Raw genomic sequence first — 18,223 nt, 5'->3', positions numbered from 1 at the left:
CAGATAGAGATGTGCTAGCTCACTGTACTCTTGAAGACAGTCACAACCTGGCTGTAGGGACGTCTCTAGTACTGGGGACAACATCAGGGCCTACAGCCTCAGATAGAGATGTGCTAGCTCACTGTACTCTTGAAGACAGTCACAACCTGGCTGTAGGGAAGTCTCTAGTACTGTGGACAACATCAGGGCCTACGGCCTTAGATAGAGATGTGCTAGCTCACTATACTCTTGAAGACAGTCACAACCTGGCTGTAGGGACGTCTCTAGTACTGTGGACAACATCAGGGCCTATGGCCTCAGATAGAGATGTGCTAGCTCACTATACTCTTGAAGACAGTCACAACCTGGCTGTAGGGACGTCTCTAGTACTGGGGACAACATCAGGGCCTACGGCCTTAGATAGAGATGTGCTAGCTCACTATACTCTTGAAGACAGTCACAACCTGGCTGTAGGGACGTCTCTAGGGACAACATCAGGGCCTACAGCCTTAGATAGAGATGTGCTAGCTCACTGTACTCTTGAAGACAGTCACAACCTGGCTGTAGGGACGTCTCTAGTACTGGGGACAACATCAGGGCCTACGGCCTTAGATAGAGATGTGCTAGCTCACTATACTCTTGAAGACAGTCACAACCTGGCTGTAGGGACGTCTCTAGGGACAACATCAGGGCCTACAGCCTTAGATAGAGATGTGCTACTCTTGAAGACAGTCACAACCTGGCTGTAGGGACGTCTCTAGTACAGGGGACAACATCAGGGCCTACGGCCTTAGATAGAGATGTGCTAGCTCACTATACTCTTGAAGACAGTCACAACCTGGCTGTAGGGACGTCTCTAGTACAGGGGACAACATCGGGGCCTACGGAAAACAAGGACAATACTATGTTTGATTTATAACTTCTCAAGTAATGCTTGTTTATTCGAAATCATTCATTAACAAATACACACCAGTTTTTCGAAAAACATATTTCACTATGGCTAAATTGCAAAAAATCTTGGATAAGTTACTAAAATTTAATTATCAAATCTAATATTTCTCACAGCCAAAATGTATTCCATAAAATAGCCTTATATATAAATATTAAACAGTTTACTTCACATGATTCCATGTGTTGGAATTCACTTGTGAAGTCAAGTCCATTTCACAAGAGTATACAGATCACAATGTAATGAAAGTCAAGTCTAACATATTCAATTTGTTTTGTGGTTTTGTTTCATCCAGGTACGTTTTTTAATCAGAGTCTATTTTATCATCAACATTAACCAGTATCAGCAGATGTCTTTCAGCCAGTTACTGGTGAACTAAAGCGCCCAGTGATTTTACCCGACGATTGACATGAATTAGTAGGAGAAAGGCACCTGTGACTGGTCGGTTCTGGAGAGCATTACGCAGGGTTCCATTTTTACCTAATTTCATGGCGGCCAACTTCTTTGAGTTGTGAGGTTGAAACAAAGAAAATATAAAATGTTGTCAATAAACTTTGTCCAAAATCAACAATTCCTTTAAAAAAATGTCAGCTCAACATTTGTATACCAAGCCAATAGGTCCCCTCCTGAACAAAAACTCCAGGTTTCAAAACATTTGACTTAACGCCAAGACGAAGGTCACTGAAAGTCAAGTTTATAATCAGCTGTCGTTATTCTGCAAACCATAAAGAGCCACGTTTCTCCGTTTTAATTTCTTGGGCCGCGGGGCGCCAGAGTCATCTGATTCATGTTTTGAATCATCTAAGCCACTTGAAGTCTGTCCGCCATTATCCGATGAAGATAACAAACCGGACACACCGCTAACCGCAGAATCGTTTTTTGGTTGCGGTAAGGAGAGGTGGATGGATTTGATTGATGTCCGTAATGGTGACTGATCACTTTCCGACGACGCTTCACCGAATTTGGGCTCCGGCAATAAAAGTCCCGACTGATTGAACGAAGAGACTGAAGACTCTGAATCAGCACTCTTGTTTGGATCATCCTCTAGTGAGGAGTCTTGCAGTTTATTGTCTGTGACAGGAATGGGAGAACTCTCCTTTAGGAAGCCAGATTTGTTGCCAATGACATCATCATCTGCATCGTCCTCATTCTCAAACATTGTCGAATTTATGAATGTTAAATTTTCATCGGGAACATCGTCGTCATCGTCTGAATTATTATCCAATGAGATTTCATCTGGATTCATTGAAAGTTCTGCGAGCTGATAATCGTTAGCTTTACCAAGGAAGACAGCGTTCGGGTCGGTTAGGCCCAACATGGCACAAATCAACTCTGTCTGCGAGTTTATGCGTGTCTCTGGTGGTGGTGGGTTTCCTCTTGGCTGTTTTGGGTCGTACGCTGGTGTTGACATCTGGAAGTTTTCTGGTACGGTCAGTTCGCCCCCAAAATCATCTTTGATGGTTTCCATTTCGTCATCTCGAGCCTTGAAATCCCATCTGAAAATGTGAATCGAGTTATTTCTGCTGCTCAAAGAATAAATTGGCTGTGACATCAACAGCACAACATCATAATATGAAATGGCCAGGGCCATTGTGCTCACCTCATGTGGAGGAAAGATGGATAAAGAGCATGGTATTGTGTCATGTAGTGTTAGGTTTGATGTAGGTCCAAGCAATTACAATTTCCCCAAAATGGCCAATTTACAGTACATTCGACCTCTGTGACCTTGAAAAGTAGGTCAAATCAAAGAAGACCCAGGTGACACATTGAATGGTTGTTAGAATTAGATGTACCTATGATATAAAATTGGTGCCAATCGGGCAAGTCATTACTAGGAATAATGGCATTTTGAAGAATTTAGGATTTGGCCCCCTCCCTGGAGGCCAAACGGCAAATCAGATCGCACCAAACTTCGGTACCTGAGATCACCTGACCAAGGGGTACATGTGTACTTAATTTGTGATCAATAGTCATTGCAGTTAAGAAACGTGCCATAGTTACGGCCTGACGGCGAATTTATGCCATTTGACCTCTGTGACCTTGACAAGAAGGTCAAATTAAAAACCTGTGTGACATATACTGTATGGTGGTTAGATGTACCCATGATATCAAATTGGTGGCAATCGGGTAAGAAGTTAAGGAATAATCACATTTTTAAGGTTTTTGGATTTTGCCCCCTGGTGGTCAAGTGGTGAATCATATTGGACCAAACTTCGGTCCCTGAAATCACCTGACTAAGGGGTAAATGTGTACCAAATCTGGTATCAATAGTCATTGCAGTTTAGAAACGTGCCATCGTTACATCCTAACGGCCAATTTACACCATTTGACCTCTGTGACCTTGAAAAGGAGGTCAAATCAAAAACCCGGAGGATATATGATGCACCTTTGCTAGAAGTACCTACCATATTTTTTTCAAAATTTCCCGACTACTATTAAGGGAGATATTGCATATTTTCACTTTTAACGTTTGGCCCCCTGGTGGCCAAACCATGAAACGAATCGGACCGAAACTTGGTCTCCAAGGTGTCATTACATAAGGGTACATGTGTACCAAGTTTCAACTCAATAGCTCTAACAGTTACGAAACGTGCCCTGCTAACGGACGACGGACGACGACGACGACGACGATGACGACGGACGACGGACGCCACGGTATGGGATAAGCTCACCTCTGCTAAGAGGTGAGCTAACAAACAGAAGAAGGGTGAAGTCTGTCTCAAGCTCTCCAAGGACGAATGCCATCACCTGATGTCTGGTAACAGACACCAAGCTGTCCCAAAATATACACAACTGTCCAATCCTACGAAGATTCATTGGAAAACTACAACTCTATATATGCATATATTTCTGTTGTGTCAAGCTACGTCAAAAGCTCTCGAACGATATATTTTGATATTCCTATTTGAGTCAGGATATATCTAATTGTGGGTTTGTTAGGCAAAGAATGTTTGAACACATTGGATCACCCACAACACGATCATTGACCTACCTCTCCGCACAGCCAGGGCCTGGCATGAATGAATAGGACTTGTTCATACTCATGAGATGATTGGTCGACTTCAGGATGGTCAGCCACTCAGGGTCCAGCTCCAGTTGAAGGGGTTTGCTCTTGTCGTGTGGAATCTCAACGATCTGCCAATGGAAAGTGTGATTAGGATGATGACTGGTAGCCACATTGAACGAGGCTAACAAACCAAATCAACAATATGAGACCGACGTCACAAGCCAACTCAAAAGGGAATGCCGACAGGAGCTTGATTTTAAGATACAAGAAGTCACTGAAATGTGTCACAGCTATCTGACATTACATCATCAGGGGTACTGAGACTTGGAACGAGAATTAGGAATGTTTGGTCAAAATACATGCATGTGTCTCTGATAAAATTCAAACCGGTGACTCGCATCAAGACTAGTAACCAAGCATCTACTGCTACTGACCTGTAGGAAATCCCGATGTGGCAGACATTTGTCGAGAGCTAGAAACCGAGTTGTCTTAGACTCCTTGCCTTCACCTTCTTTATGTTCAACGAGAGCAGCAAATTTACAATGTAAATGAGCTGAGAACCAGTAGCTTGGTTTAATCGTGTTGAGCACCTCCTCGGCCGGAGGACTTCCCAGGATGCCTTTCTCCATCTCTTCACGGAAGAACGACTTCTTCCGCAGGAGTGCTTCCATGTTGCCATGGTTATATATGCCACGTGGCCAGTCATGTGACATCATTATGTCCACAGGGTGTGTGATCTGAAAATCAAACAAGAATGATACAAACTTATATTTGAATCTAAAGTAAAGTTTTAATTTGTGTGAAAATCATAACAAAAAAGTCAAAGAAGTGAACCAATGTTAGGTTAAAGTGGATTTCCTGAGCAGTGAGTCGGCAGACTGCTCACCTATTGATAGATATTCAATATGAATGTGGCTTACATGCTTCAGTCTGAAGACGTCGACATTACAGATGTGATGAGTTATGTTAGGTTAAAGTGGATTTCCTGAGCAGTGAGTCGGCAGACTGCTCACCTATTGATAGATATTCAATATGAATGTGCCTTACATGCTTCAGTCTGAAGACGTCGACATTACGGATGTGATAAGCTGATCTGACGGTCGAGTTGTCATATGGGGGGCGCTCGAAATGACCTGCAAATGAATGGAGAAATGAAACAACATACATGTTCTTTATCTGAAGTACCTAATAATGATGATGATAACAATAACTGGGGTCATTCATAGTGACACCGTGGCCCTCCAGGGAGTCTGCCTCCAACTAATGATGATAATTGCCTCTTCTATAGGACTTGTTTCAGATAGTCTTTGTTCACAACTGCACCGTGCCAAGTAGTGACTGAGCCACTAATACATACCTCTGTTGTAATCATGACCTTTGTAAATTCCTGAGAGACCCCCGATTCTAATGCCACCGTACTGAATGACATTGGCATAGCCTGAAAGGGTTAATGTGAAATATGAGTAACAGCATCAAGAACGGAACAAGTCAAATTTTGCAGTGTGGGAATTACTTCAATTGTGATCCACGGCTAGAAATCGTTACCCAATGATAACCAATATTGCCCAAGGACAGGTACTATTGCATGCGTATTATGATGGTGACTTCAAATGATCACTCACCAAGATAATAGATATTCGGCGCTACCCAGCCTCCATACGGCAGTTCTTGTAGATAGTTAGATGCTTCGTGGTTCCCTCCAATAAATATGGTCAGAACTGGAGCTTTCTTCTCACCAGAATAGTACCTGAAATTAAGATACTGAAAAGTTGAACTGTGTTCATTCCAAAGTGCAACATTGCCAGTGAAATAAATACCACTGAGGTGTTAGAATTTTAAAGTTAAATAAAATCACTTGTTTTTCATAAAGTGATGCAGAACAGCCCCCCCCCCCCACACACCGCTGCTTAAAGTGTCCTAAGTATGACTTTAGCAAAAACTTACTTATAAAATGTGTTCATCTTTTGGTATTTTGGAGGGACAGCCATACATCGGAGGTCGGACTCATTCCGTACCGCCTGGAAGTCACCACAACAGAGCATGAGGTCCACTTTCACATCTTCTTTCTTTTCAAGAAATTCTAAGGTTTCATATATTTTGTCTAGCTCTCCGTGACAGCAACCTTCAACAGCAATCTTCATGATCTAAAATACAAGTTGTAAGTTATAGTTTTCCTTATTCGCAATAATCATGCTCCAACACTAACAATCGTGTAGGATGACCTAGACATTAAGTGTAGTCCTTGTCCTCACAATCAAAACACAGACTGCCACACTCATTTCATGTGTTTCACCTGGAACAAAAAGGGTCACAGAGCGTCAGAGACTTGGCACTGTTCTAAGTAAAATTCTCATCTTTGCTTAGTAACTTAGGCCTTCTCGAATGCTTCTGACGTGTTTAGGGTTACGCCATCACATTTGTTACGGTCATTAAACATACCCGCCGTGGGTAATTCGGCAAACCATGTAGGGCCTATTGCAAGGGTCTTGAATTGAAGATCAAGATAAAGGAAAGAGGTCTAAAATGTTGTCATGTAATTGTATGGCCAGGCCCAATAGGCCGGTACCTACGATCGAGGCATTGTCTGACGTCATTGACCGTAAAGATCTATTGTGAAGACCGTTTATTGGTCCTACCCTAGGTGGTACCGGCGTATCTGGAAAAGGGCCCATGCATGCATGGGTCAGCTGCAATGTAGCCTACCCTACTATAGAAGGCTACACGGAAATGCACAGTCAGCACACATGCATTTGCCTTGGAATGGATTCTTTGTAAAATGTAAACCACATAAAGTAATCGTCAACATGAAATCTGCACACAATTGTAAAACTTACTGGTCGATAATACTTTGTTATATTTTAGGGGAACAGTTTGGGGTGATGATTAATTCAATAATTTGCCATTTTAGGTGATATTTTCGTAAATTCATGAAATTATTTTTTTGAAATTCCAAGATGGCCGCTTCTCGCTATCTCCCGGGCCGCGAAATTTTTTTCTGCAGGATACTTCTGCCACAGTGTACATCTGACAGCCAATCACAATTGGCGCGATCTTTGACGTCACACTGTTTATTTATGCATGATAATGCAAATACAATGGACGATACTGAGTCGCATGCCGAGTGCCACTTCAACTGTGAATGTGACAATAGTTCATTGTCTGACCCCAATTATGCTCAACTCAAGGTTTGTGTCGTAGTGTTTAGGAATGAATTGCGCAGATTCATTGTAAAATTGATGATATTATGCGTACAAAAGAGGCATCAGCTGATCTGATCGCTACATTGCAGTGCATGCATTGATTTGTGAAATTTTAAGGGGCAGTGACACTGCAGTGTTGCCAATGTTGATAATTATTAAAGGGACAGTGTATCCGATGTCTCGCGATTTGTGAAATTTTAAGGGGCAGTGACACTGACAGTGTTGCCAATGTTGATAATTATTAAAGGGACAGTGTATCCGATGTCTGCTGTTGAAGGTATCAGGCCTATTTTGGTAGTTTGAACATTGTTGAAGGACCATTGTATAAAACACATTTTGACAAGCAAACAAAATAAATTGAATGGTGGCGCCACCTATGCATATACAGCAGAACTAGTTACACGGTTGACAGATAAACATTCAACCTCGGCTATTTTGCCGAGCACAGTGCGCCTTTAACAGACAAGTCCAATAAATACAGTCCACTCGACAATGAAAATACATGTTAAGATACTGCAAATAAATATATTTTAGCTAATATACTCCTCTAACCATTTGCTAACTTGTTCTTTCCAAGATTATCAGAAGACGTGGCATTGTTGACATTATTGCGCCATGTGGAAAGATGATGTCAACAAAGACACGTGCTTGCCTTGAATTCTGATTGGCTGTCAGATGTACACTATGGCAGAAGTATCCTGCAGAAAAAAATTTCGCTCCCGGGCCGACTTCGATTGGGAATCGCGTCGAGTAGAGTCGTACTCGAGTAGGTAGAGTTACAAACGAACATGGTCGAGTTAGGTCTCATTAGGGAGTTTTTTTTGTTATTCATGCGCGGCCAAGCCCTAACCGTAGTTCCTAAAATCATTGATTTCTCGGTCCTTACAGTATGTCAGCGTTGATTCAGCAGTTGTTTTGGCAAAGACATGTTTTTTTGGAGTTTCTGAAACCTAGAGCGCTACTCAATAGGCGACTAACAAGAAACTACGCATTTATACTGTTGTTGCCGACGTATGTGTACACTGAACTTGGGATGTGCGTCGGCCCCGTGTTGAAATGCCGTCCAGTGCCAGTTGGTGCGTTTTTCGCTGATTTGTGCAAAATTCAACATATCTCAAAAGTTCAATGGTTGACCCTCGATTTTTTTTGATTTTTGTGTAGCGTAAGCAACTGTCTTTCATGGGAGAATGGTCTCTGTAAGAATTATTCAGGAAGAAATGTATAATATTTGGGGGTTTTCGTGATTGTCCGGCCCAATTGGCAATATTGCCATTTGGGATGGTGAACATAGCTAGGAGCAAATGTGACGCTTATGATTTATTTAAAGAAATAAAATGCCCGATTTAACATCCTGCAGAATCAGGGGAATCGGGCGTTTCCAGTGATATACGACACAAATGGGTTGTCCTCATGCATTCACTTTGGAAATGCATTTTAAAATAGATGTTATGCCCTGTTAATGGGGCACGTCTATGCACACGTCATCATCGCGTACATATGGGAAAAACTCCCTAACGAGACCGAAGCGCTACGCGCTATTTGTTAATTCGTAGCACGCGATTACAATATCGAAAGAAGCACATAAAAAATCATTTATATAAAACGACTTATAGAACAATGGAGAGTTTAGTGGAAACTGATATCTTTTTGTCAGAAATAATCGTATAGTGAGTAAAACAGTTGTAAGATAATTACTGCATCGGTAACTGTGAATCAACAGCTAGCCAAATAATAATTTGCCGGTTTTGACATTTTGCATATATAAAATCACCTTTTCTGTCAAAACTGAAGGAAATGATCCCATCAATGATGGTTTGTATGATTCTCACATCCTTTAAGTTCAATTATTGCAACATGACGTAATTTGAAAATGTTGCTTTGTACTAAAATTTCGAGATTTTGTTGACAAAAATTACATTTTTTCTTTTCTTTTGGTGTTTCTCAATCTCAGTTTTTTGCTGAAAAACAAAGTCATCACCCATTGTCATCTCATTCTTATCATTTACAAGATCCGCTACCACTCTCCTTAAGAAATCATTTTCATAGTGTTGCTATCAGCAGTAACTTTAACTTTCAAGGTACATGGATGATTATTATTGTTGCTTCCTTATCTAGATTAATCGACATGGTTGGTACATGTCAAAGGCCCTCTTGTTAGATATGCCGTACATGGTACCATAAAGGGTCGGCCAAGCAAACCTTCATTACAACAGATCTTTATGGTAAAAGATGCCAGACAAGCATATCGGGCAAGGGGTCATGTATCGTATGTATGGGATGTTGTCTGACATGTCCGATTTCTGGGAGGTTCTGGTGAAAACACTGGCAAAATAGTCATCGTCTCGGGATTGTCTGTCCAGTGTAACTTGTGAATAGCATCTTTCATTCATGCTGACATTTACATTTTTCAGGAAATTGAGAGTGGAGCTGATTACGTGGATCAACTTTTTGGCCCCGAATCTGAGAAGTGGCATAAAGCTATTGTGTAAGTTGCTCTTGAAATATTAATGAAGAATGTTCATTCTTTATATTCCCAGTCAAAAGGGGACATTGTGCTGTGCATAAGAGGAAAAGGGCACATGGATACAGTCTATCAGGATAGAATGCTCAATAAGCCAAGCCAAGTCATAAGCGAAAATAGAACTGGGAAAAACTGCAAAAGCAAAGAGTTTGTGGATATGCAGCCTTATGTTTGAGAATAGATTCACAGGTTATGACAATATAGATGTTAAATTATCCATGTGAACCTTTATCTTATCCAAGATTAGAATACAAGACATTATGTATTAAGTGAAGCGTAGGAAAAGTATTTATTCAAGTTTCTACATTTTTTAGTGACATGAAAAATGCAGTGATTGGTAACAACAAACAGAAGTCTTATCTGATGACTTTGGGGGTTGTTCCAAGGTGAGTGGGCATGTCGGTTACGGTACTCATTATTTCAACTCTTAGTCTTTTCGAGAACAACTGGGCTGAGGATGTTTCAGAGGTTGAGCCAGTCTTGAAGCCAATGATGCGTGACTGCTCATGTCAGTAGGTTGTGTCTACTCCTAATGTTGTGGAACAAACAAACTTTGGAGGAAACTGATACAAGGGGCAAGGTGACCATCCTGCACAGCGCTCTTGGTCGACTCTTAGTTTCCGTCACTTTCGTATTCATGTGCCTATTTCTGTTCTTGTAGGTTATTGCAGTTGATGATCGAGGAGAAGAGTGGTCCAGAGATGATGACAGAGTCGGCCGTTGTGCTGGGAAGTCTAGCTAAAGGCACAGAGGAGAACGTGCAGGGTCTCATAGATACTGGCTGTGTCTCCGTGCTCCTGAAAGGTAAAGAGTTGTGGCTGGCAAGCTTGTTGGCATTGTGCAAACTCTTAATCACCTTTTACATCACTTTTGTCTTGATCATCCAGTTTGACAGAATTCCCTACTGTTGTATTTGCACAGGTTACAAACGTAATAAGTCCTGAATTTGCCTTCTAACGTCCGGATCCTTTATTCTAACACTGCTTCACAAAATTATACACACCAAAGTCATAATTGATAAAATAGTTCGTCGGGATGACGATTCGTGCACGTGATTATAAAATACTCGGGAGACTGGAATAACTCTCTATCGCTCTCTTCTCTCTCTCTCTCTCTCTCTGCCGAGAGCGTGCGGACAGCTGTTTTGTATTCACGCGCAGCTTTGTCTGCACCAATCAGGGGGCAACGTTGAGTAGCACTGTAATGTGTAATTCTTGGAATTAAGTGTGCGAGATTATTGGAATTGGGTATCAGATAAGATACCTGTGAAAATTCCCACGGTCTACTTTTAATCCTCCATTCTCCCCAGCGTGATCAATTACGTCAGCATTGATGCGGCTCCTCATTGGATGGAGACGCATCAACGTTGCCCCCTGATTGGTGCAGACAAAGCTGCGCGTGAATACAAAATACTCGGGAGACTGGAATAACTCTCTATCGCTCTCTTCTCTCTCTCTCTCTCTCTGCCGAGAGCGTGCGGACAGCTGTTTTGTATTCACGCGCAGCTTTGTCTGCACCAATCAGGGGGCAACGTTGATGCGTCTCCATCCAATGAGGAGCCGCATCAATGCTGACGTAATTGATCACGCTGGGGAGAATGGAGGATTAAAAGTAGACCGTGGGAATTTTCACAGGTATCTTATCTGATACCCAATTCCAATAATCTCGCACACTTAATTCCAAGAATTACACATTACAGTGCTACTCATAAGAAAGGTTTTACAATTACTATACAACACTACTTCTCTGATATCAACCTGATTGTTTATAATTCCAGGTCTCTCTCACAACAACCTCAAGTATGTCGAAGCGTGTTTGCGGTGTTTGAGGACCATATTTCTGAGCCCATCAGCTCCAGTCACTGCCATCTATCAGGTGAGCTCCAACAGTCATTAAGTGTTCTCAATACTCTGGAGAAGAGTTAGGCGAGACTTGTTTATACCTTGTCCTTGGTTAGCATGCCTGAACTGAAGAGGTGAATTTTTTTTTTTTTAGGAAGCCTGCCTCACTCAAATTGCCAAAAACCAAGAAAAATTATTATTTTTTATCCTGGTCAGGTCCGCGAAGCCCAATATTTGTTCTTTCATGTAAAAGTTATATTGGATAGACTTCCACACGTTTAGTCTCATGCTACTTTGAAAAAGGTAAAAGGCCAGTGCATTTCAACCTCCTTTCTTCTTTGCCCAGCTGTGACCATCTGCCACCGACTTCACCCATGATATTTTGTTTGCCTTTCAGGACCCGCTGGTGATTCCCCTCCTAATCTCAATCATTCCGAGGTCCATCACTACCCAGGAGTGCATCACCAGCATCTTAGCCAACTGTTGCTCGGTAAGCCAGCTCTTCAATGAACGGGTGGTGTCTTCGTCTCCCGTTTTCACTCAGTGGTGCAGAGGCCTGTCACAACTGTTTTAGAGTGAAATCCATCTTTTAAGTGATTTCAACTTCGGCTTATTTTAATTGTCTAGCCAGCAGTAGGTCATACATTGATACGCTCTGTTCCATCTTGTGTTGGCAGTCAAGCCAGCAGTAGGTCATACATTGATACGCTCTGTTCCATCTTGTGTTGGCAGTCAAGCCAGCAGTAGGTCATACATTGATACGCTCTGTTCCATCTTGTGTTGGCAGTTGAGAGCAACGAATAGTGGAGAGCCACATCTTGTTCAGTTTCATCTTCCCTGTCAGAAGTCCATCTTGAAGTACTATTTATGTTTTTCAGACGGAGACTCACCAGGCGATCCTCTGCAGTAATGGCCTCGTGCTGGCGTTGGCTCCGCTGCTCTGCAGCAACATTTACAGAGTTCAGATGCCGTCACTCAAGTGCTTGGCTGGTCTGTGTCTGCAAAACCAGCAGGTGGCAATGGCCATCGTATCAGGTGAGTCTGCTGAGACTGTCTTCCTAGATGTTGTGGCATCAGGCTGGCACATTTGCGACAGAACCTGATCTTGTCCTTTTCATTCCAGCCAATTACAAAGGTGAAACCATCCCCACGATGCTCGTCAAGCTCCTGGCAAGGGATAAGACGTCAGAGATGCAGATGTCGGCCGCAAAATGGTAAGTTGAAACCTTTTAGAGTTCCTGCTTTGAGGTGTATCAAGATGTATCATATATCTGTATAAGCGAAGCTCGGGGAGGATACAGGGTACAAGAGAGGCCATGATGTTGCATCTAAATACGAATCTTATATCCGCAGACAGAGGTATGACTGATTAACCTTGCCTGGTTAGAATCTATGAGAAGGGACAGAACCTGCTCTAGTTGAGGTTAGGTAGAGAACACTGATAGGAAGCTTTCATATGAAACAGGAAAACCTCACCACTGACCTGCAACAGGTGAAGTAGGCATCCACTTTTTGCAGGTACATGTACTTGTTTGTGGCTCTTTCTACTCACATGTCTACTTTATTTGCTGTTTATTACTGTGATACCATTCAATACAAAGCATGTCTTCCTTTTCCAGCCTGACATATCTGTGTCGAGCATCTATCCTGGATCCACAAGACCCTGTCATCATGTTGAAGACACTCCCGACTCTGATCCGAATGTGTAAGAAGGACAAGCCAGTGAGCGAGAGAATTGAGGGTGCAGAAACGCTGGCATATCTCATCGAAGTCAACACGGAGTTACAGCAGATCGCCAGCATGTCAGACCACATCATCTCGACGTTGTCGGATTACTTCAAGTACGGAGGAGCGGCCTTGAATAACAACCTCCACAATGGTGATGCTCTGCTGAAGAAGGTGAGCAAGCTCATTTTGTCAAAACAGGTTAAAGGTTGGCTGGGCAGCTCTCATCATGCTGGAGCTTGTCTTTGAGGCCTGAGTAAGCTGTTTGGAAAGCAATGCCGTAGTTATAGTCCTGGCTCAAGAGAAGGAATGTCTGTTTAAGTGCCTTACTCAAGGAGACCAAGACAACCGTAGTGATCCTCTGCAGATGCCTTGGCTACTGATGTCTCAATCTTTCAGGACAAGGAGGATCAGAACATTGATGGAATGCGTCAAGCAGCCTTCCGGGCGTTCGCATCTCTGGGGGCAAATGATGAAGAAATTAGGAAAAAAGTAAGTCCTATTTTAATAGTGTTGAGTTATTGCCTTCACCGTGATGCCTTGTTTGTCTCTGTCATGGGGTGGTAATAACATCATGGGACAAGTGTGTAACCAGTCATGATTAAATAGGCAGTTTGAGCCAGGGTCAGAAATAGTGACAAAGCTGTTAGAGGTTGTGATTTAAATTGAACTACAAGTTCCTTGCCTTGTATTTGATAGAGAGATAGCTTTGCAGTTCCTATATCATTGTATTCAACGGCTCTTTTTCCTCAACAGATAATAGAAACTGAGAACATGATGGAACACATATTGAACGGCCTGAATAGTCCGACGGTCAAAGTTCAGCTTGCGTCCGTGCGATGTTTACACAGTCTCTCTCGGTCAGTGCAGCAGCTTCGCACAAGTTTTTCCGATCACACAGTATGGAAGCCTCTCATGAAGGTAGGTCTCATCAACAATTTGATCTGTTGTTTCAGAGACAATGATGGCCATACAATGGTGTGACATGATAATCAATGGATGGAAATCTATGATGAATTGTTGATGTTCTATTCACCAAATCACCGCAGCGTCGAGGATGACATTTTCTCAGATTCTTTTCCAGCTGCTCAACAATGCTCCTGATGAGATTCTGACGGTGGCTTCTTCAACGTTATGTAACCTCCTCCTCGAGTTCTCGCCAAGCAAGGAGCCGATCTTGGAACAGGGCGCCGTCGACCTTCTTGTTGGTCTCACCAAACGAGATAACGCTGCGCTCAGATTGAATGGGATATGGGCGCTCATGGTAAGATTCTCACAACAAAACAGTTCTGGTTTGTTCAGCAGTGTTGTTTCCATTCTGGGTTGTCGATACTGTCAATGTCTTAGTGTCAGCTGCTGATTGGCGTCAAATCCTCTGAACAGAAAGAAACAATGTCTGGATATCTACTAAAAGTTGAGAGTCCAATGTATTAGAGGAAAACAAGCAGATCCAGTTACGATTTGAACCAGGGACCTTACTGATTACAAGGCAGTCACTCTGCTGACTAGGCTCCCTCCGGCCAGGGTGGGGAATGATGCCACCACAACAGGAAGATGCAGTAAGACCTCTCTTTGCGCTATTTCAGAATATGGCCTTCCAAGCAGAGCAAAAAATCAAAAGTCAAATCCTATATTCGTTGGGGACGGAACAGCTATTCCGGTTACTCTCGGACCAGGATGTTCAGGTGCTCATGAAGACACTAGGCCTGCTGAGGAATCTACTGTCTAATAAACCAGTAAGTTATAGTTGAAGCAGGACGTGTTCTGCCCTTAGCCTCGTCTGCACCAGTTAATCAAGACTGACCTCTTAGGAAGAGTGCTCCAGTCACAGCCTTCCTGCCCTCATCCAGATTCCTTAGGCAGTCAATGTGTCATCCTTTACATACTTCCTTAATGGACTGCACCAAATGGCGGAAATTGTCCACTAGGATTCTGTTTGAAATAGGCAATCGTCTTAAACGTGTTGCTGTCAGTGTTTTGTATGAAAGGATGAGTGTCTCATCAGGGCAGTGATACTCACTCCTAGCCCCTTCAAGCTGAGAGAAACTGGAAACTTAGGTCAGTGCATGTGTTGATTGTTGTTGCTTTCAAATTGCGCCAGTCCTCAATTCTGTCATTTGCTCTCATTTCCAGCACATAGACTACATCATGAATATGCACGGCAGTCAAATAATCCAGGCTGTGATACTAATCCTGGAGGGCGACCATCCAGTTGAGGTGAAAGAACAGGTATGTGGTGTAACAGCATTACTGAGAGAGATGCCGAAGGACCCAGGACCCCTGACCGTCTGTCCAACCCAGGACCCCTGACCATCTGTCCAACCCAGGCCCCCTGACCATCTGTCCAACCCAGGCCCCCTGACCGTCTGTCCAACCCAGGCCCCCTGACCATCTGTCCAACCCAGGCCCCCTGACCATCTGTCCAACCCAGGCCCCCTGACCATCTGTCCAACCCAGGACCCCTGACCATCTGTCCAACCCAGGCCCCCTGACCATCTGTCCAACCCAGGCCCCCTGACCATCTGTCCAACCCAGGACCCCTGACCATCTGTCCAACCCAGGACCCCTGACCGTCTGTCCAACCCAGGCCCCCTGACCGTCTGTCCAACCCAGGACCCCTGACCGTCTGTCCAACCCAGGACCCCTGACCGTCTGTCCAACCCAGGCCCCCTGACCGTCTGTCCAACCCAGGCCCCCTGACCGTCTGTCCAACCCAGGCCCCCTGACCGTCTGTCCAACCCAGGACCCCTGACCGTCTGTCCAACCCAGGCCCCCTGACCGTCTGTCCAACCCAGGCCCCCTGACCGTCTGTCCAACCCAGGACCCCTGACCATCTGTCCAACCCAGGCCCCCTGACCATCTGTCCAACCCAGGACCCCTGACCGTCTGTCCAACCCAGGACCCCTGACCGTCTGTCCAACCCAGGACCCCTGACCGTCTGTCCACCTCACGACTCCGACTGACACTTGGTTAGGTAGAGTAACCCTTTCCTAATGAATGTCTTGTTGATAGCAACCTCCTCTTGTTATTTTTCAGATTTTGTGTATATTAGCAAATGTAGCAGACGGTGACTCAGCCAAAGATTTCATCATGAGTAATGAGGATGTGTTAAAAAAATTAATGAATTATATGGTAAGTCTTAGAGTTTGTGGCAACCGGATGCAATCAAACCCATCAGTACACCCTTAGATTGCAAGTGGGTCTCCTATAGCTGTACAACACCACTCATACTAAAGCATTCTGTAAGAAAGATCACTTGCACTAAAGCAACGAGTCTGTTTAACTTGACTTGGTTCACAGTTTTCATAATGTTCACTTTTGCAACATTCTTCATTTTAGATACATGCAAACGTCAAGTTACAAACAGCCGCCACGTTTTGTGTCTCAAATTTAATATGGAATGAAGAAGAAGGTGAGAATAGATGAGATCAACATGCCCCCCCCCCCCTCCTCCACCTTGACAGATACCCTTTCCTTGCTGATGCCATTTGATATATCTACCTTGAGTCACCAATATCAAAGTCAAGGGAAGTGATTGAAGTTACCATTAGAAGTACCTCCTCAATTTTCCGTTGAATGCAGTAGTACTGTTCCAATTGCCTTGTGCCCTCGCACTGACGTCAAAAGCTTTCCGATCGTATCCTTTATGATGTTGGGGGGAGGGGGGTCAGTTTGAGGGTAGCTGTTTGTAGTGGAACGCTCTCCTTGGTTAGCAAACTGATCAACCTAAGTGTTGTTGCCCCTTCTTCTACGATGATTTGACAGATCCCGTCTGTCATTTTAATCCCATGTCAGATCTTGATCTATTTTCAGGTGCTATGGAACGACAAGCAAAATTACGCGAGATGGGCGTTCAAAAATTATTACAGCAGTTATTAAGTACGAACGATACAACGTTATTTGACAAGTAAGTTTGTTTGTTATGAATGTGAGGATGGGAGTATGAATGATGGATGTGCTCAGTGGGTGGCCCATTGACTTGTTCTAGACCAGAGCATCTGCTTGAAGGTGTTCAGATTGAACAACTCAAGAATTGGTTGCGGTAAATTGTTGCACCCTGGGATTGATCTTGTACTCTTTGGCTGATGATCGTCAGTGTCTGCATGTTCGATTGTCTTTCTTTAGACCAGTCGAAGGTTATCCAGTGGGCCCCTAAAGCTCTGTCATCTTGCTGATCTGCTCTGAAATTTGCAATCCTCTTACAATCGTTTTAATTTTTTCATTGCAGAGTAAAGACAGCTTTACAGCAGTTCAACTGAGACACATGCAACCACTCTGGAGCTTTCATCCTGTGAAATTCGTGTGAAACTCGATAAACTATGGATCAAAGTCTGTGCTATTTGTAAAGGGACCTTCTGTGCTTGTACATAAGTGCTAATACATGTATGAAAGTTGGTGTGCGTCCGTGGGCCCTGGAGCGCAAACTACTGGTAGGGTGAGAAAATAGAAGTTTAATAAAGTTGTGGCTGATCAAATCCGTTACGTCAGCAACTGCTGGTGTTATTGCGACATTTGTCAGGGCCTTGAAAAGATACACGCCTTGTTGGGTCATCTGCCGGGATCTATCGGAAGAGGTCAAGTGCCTATTTTCTAAAAAATGGATTGTTCTCAACAAATGGAAGACATGCAGTGATCAATTGTGGCACTGTCTTTTGCTGTTGGCAAAGATTTTGAGGAATGAAATATTCAATGTGAAATAAAATTCTATGATACAAGATTCATCTTAGTTAACTTTTTCTATATATTGTGCATTGTTGTCGTGAGGACATATCTTAGGATATGACATTTCAGCAGATATCCCTGGGTTTTGCCTCCACACTTTATTTTGGAAGGTGTCAGCTTTAGACAATTTAGTGGATGTGACGCAGCTAGGTTGAGATGTTTTAAGTGAATGAATGTGACTGGTTGACCTATAAAGGACAGTTGTGACGTCTTTAGGACAAAGGTCTCTTAGGGTTGGATACATATCAGTGGATGGATGCTGTCACAAATAATATTTTC

The 18,223-nt window shown here is 43.3% G+C and overlaps 2 protein-coding genes across 3 annotated transcripts; one reads left to right on the top strand and one right to left on the bottom strand.

Annotated features, from left to right (window-relative positions):
* Positions 1 to 886: 886 nt before the first annotated feature.
* LOC135499536 (lariat debranching enzyme A-like) lies at positions 887 to 6,910 on the bottom strand. The gene is made up of 8 exons (XM_064790348.1): positions 6,770 to 6,910; positions 5,880 to 6,079; positions 5,558 to 5,682; positions 5,293 to 5,373; positions 4,983 to 5,068; positions 4,370 to 4,672; positions 3,921 to 4,063; positions 887 to 2,424 (listed from the first exon to the last, which is right to left on the bottom strand). Exons 2-8 carry the CDS (start codon positions 6,074 to 6,076, stop codon positions 1,629 to 1,631), a joined length of 1,731 nt encoding a protein of 576 aa, XP_064646418.1. The 5' UTR covers positions 6,077 to 6,079; positions 6,770 to 6,910; the 3' UTR covers positions 887 to 1,628.
* A 1,942-nt stretch (positions 6,911 to 8,852) lies between these two features.
* On the top strand, positions 8,853 to 17,920 carry LOC135499534 (armadillo repeat-containing protein 8-like). Of its 2 annotated transcripts, none has more exons than XM_064790347.1 (18): positions 8,853 to 8,947; positions 9,547 to 9,620; positions 9,971 to 10,042; positions 10,318 to 10,460; positions 11,434 to 11,531; positions 11,895 to 11,987; positions 12,376 to 12,532; positions 12,621 to 12,711; positions 13,117 to 13,396; positions 13,622 to 13,714; positions 13,979 to 14,143; positions 14,307 to 14,486; positions 14,809 to 14,958; positions 15,356 to 15,451; positions 16,259 to 16,354; positions 16,562 to 16,634; positions 17,036 to 17,129; positions 17,451 to 17,920. In XM_064790347.1, exons 1-18 carry the CDS (start codon positions 8,930 to 8,932, stop codon positions 17,479 to 17,481), a joined length of 2,004 nt encoding a protein of 667 aa, XP_064646417.1. In that variant the 5' UTR covers positions 8,853 to 8,929; the 3' UTR covers positions 17,482 to 17,920. The 2 variants fall into 2 exon arrangements, with proteins under 2 accessions (XP_064646417.1, XP_064646416.1); XM_064790346.1 differs by having other exon boundaries at positions 17,018 to 17,129.
* The last annotated feature ends 303 nt before the right edge of the window (positions 17,921 to 18,223 follow it).

The sequence above is a fragment of the Lineus longissimus genome, chromosome 15 (genome assembly GCF_910592395.1).
Source record: "Lineus longissimus chromosome 15, tnLinLong1.2, whole genome shotgun sequence".
Lineage (NCBI taxonomy): Eukaryota > Metazoa > Nemertea > Pilidiophora > Heteronemertea > Lineidae > Lineus > Lineus longissimus.
The sequence above is the reverse complement of the archived record's forward strand: the minus strand, read 5'-3'. Positions and strand labels throughout refer to the sequence as shown.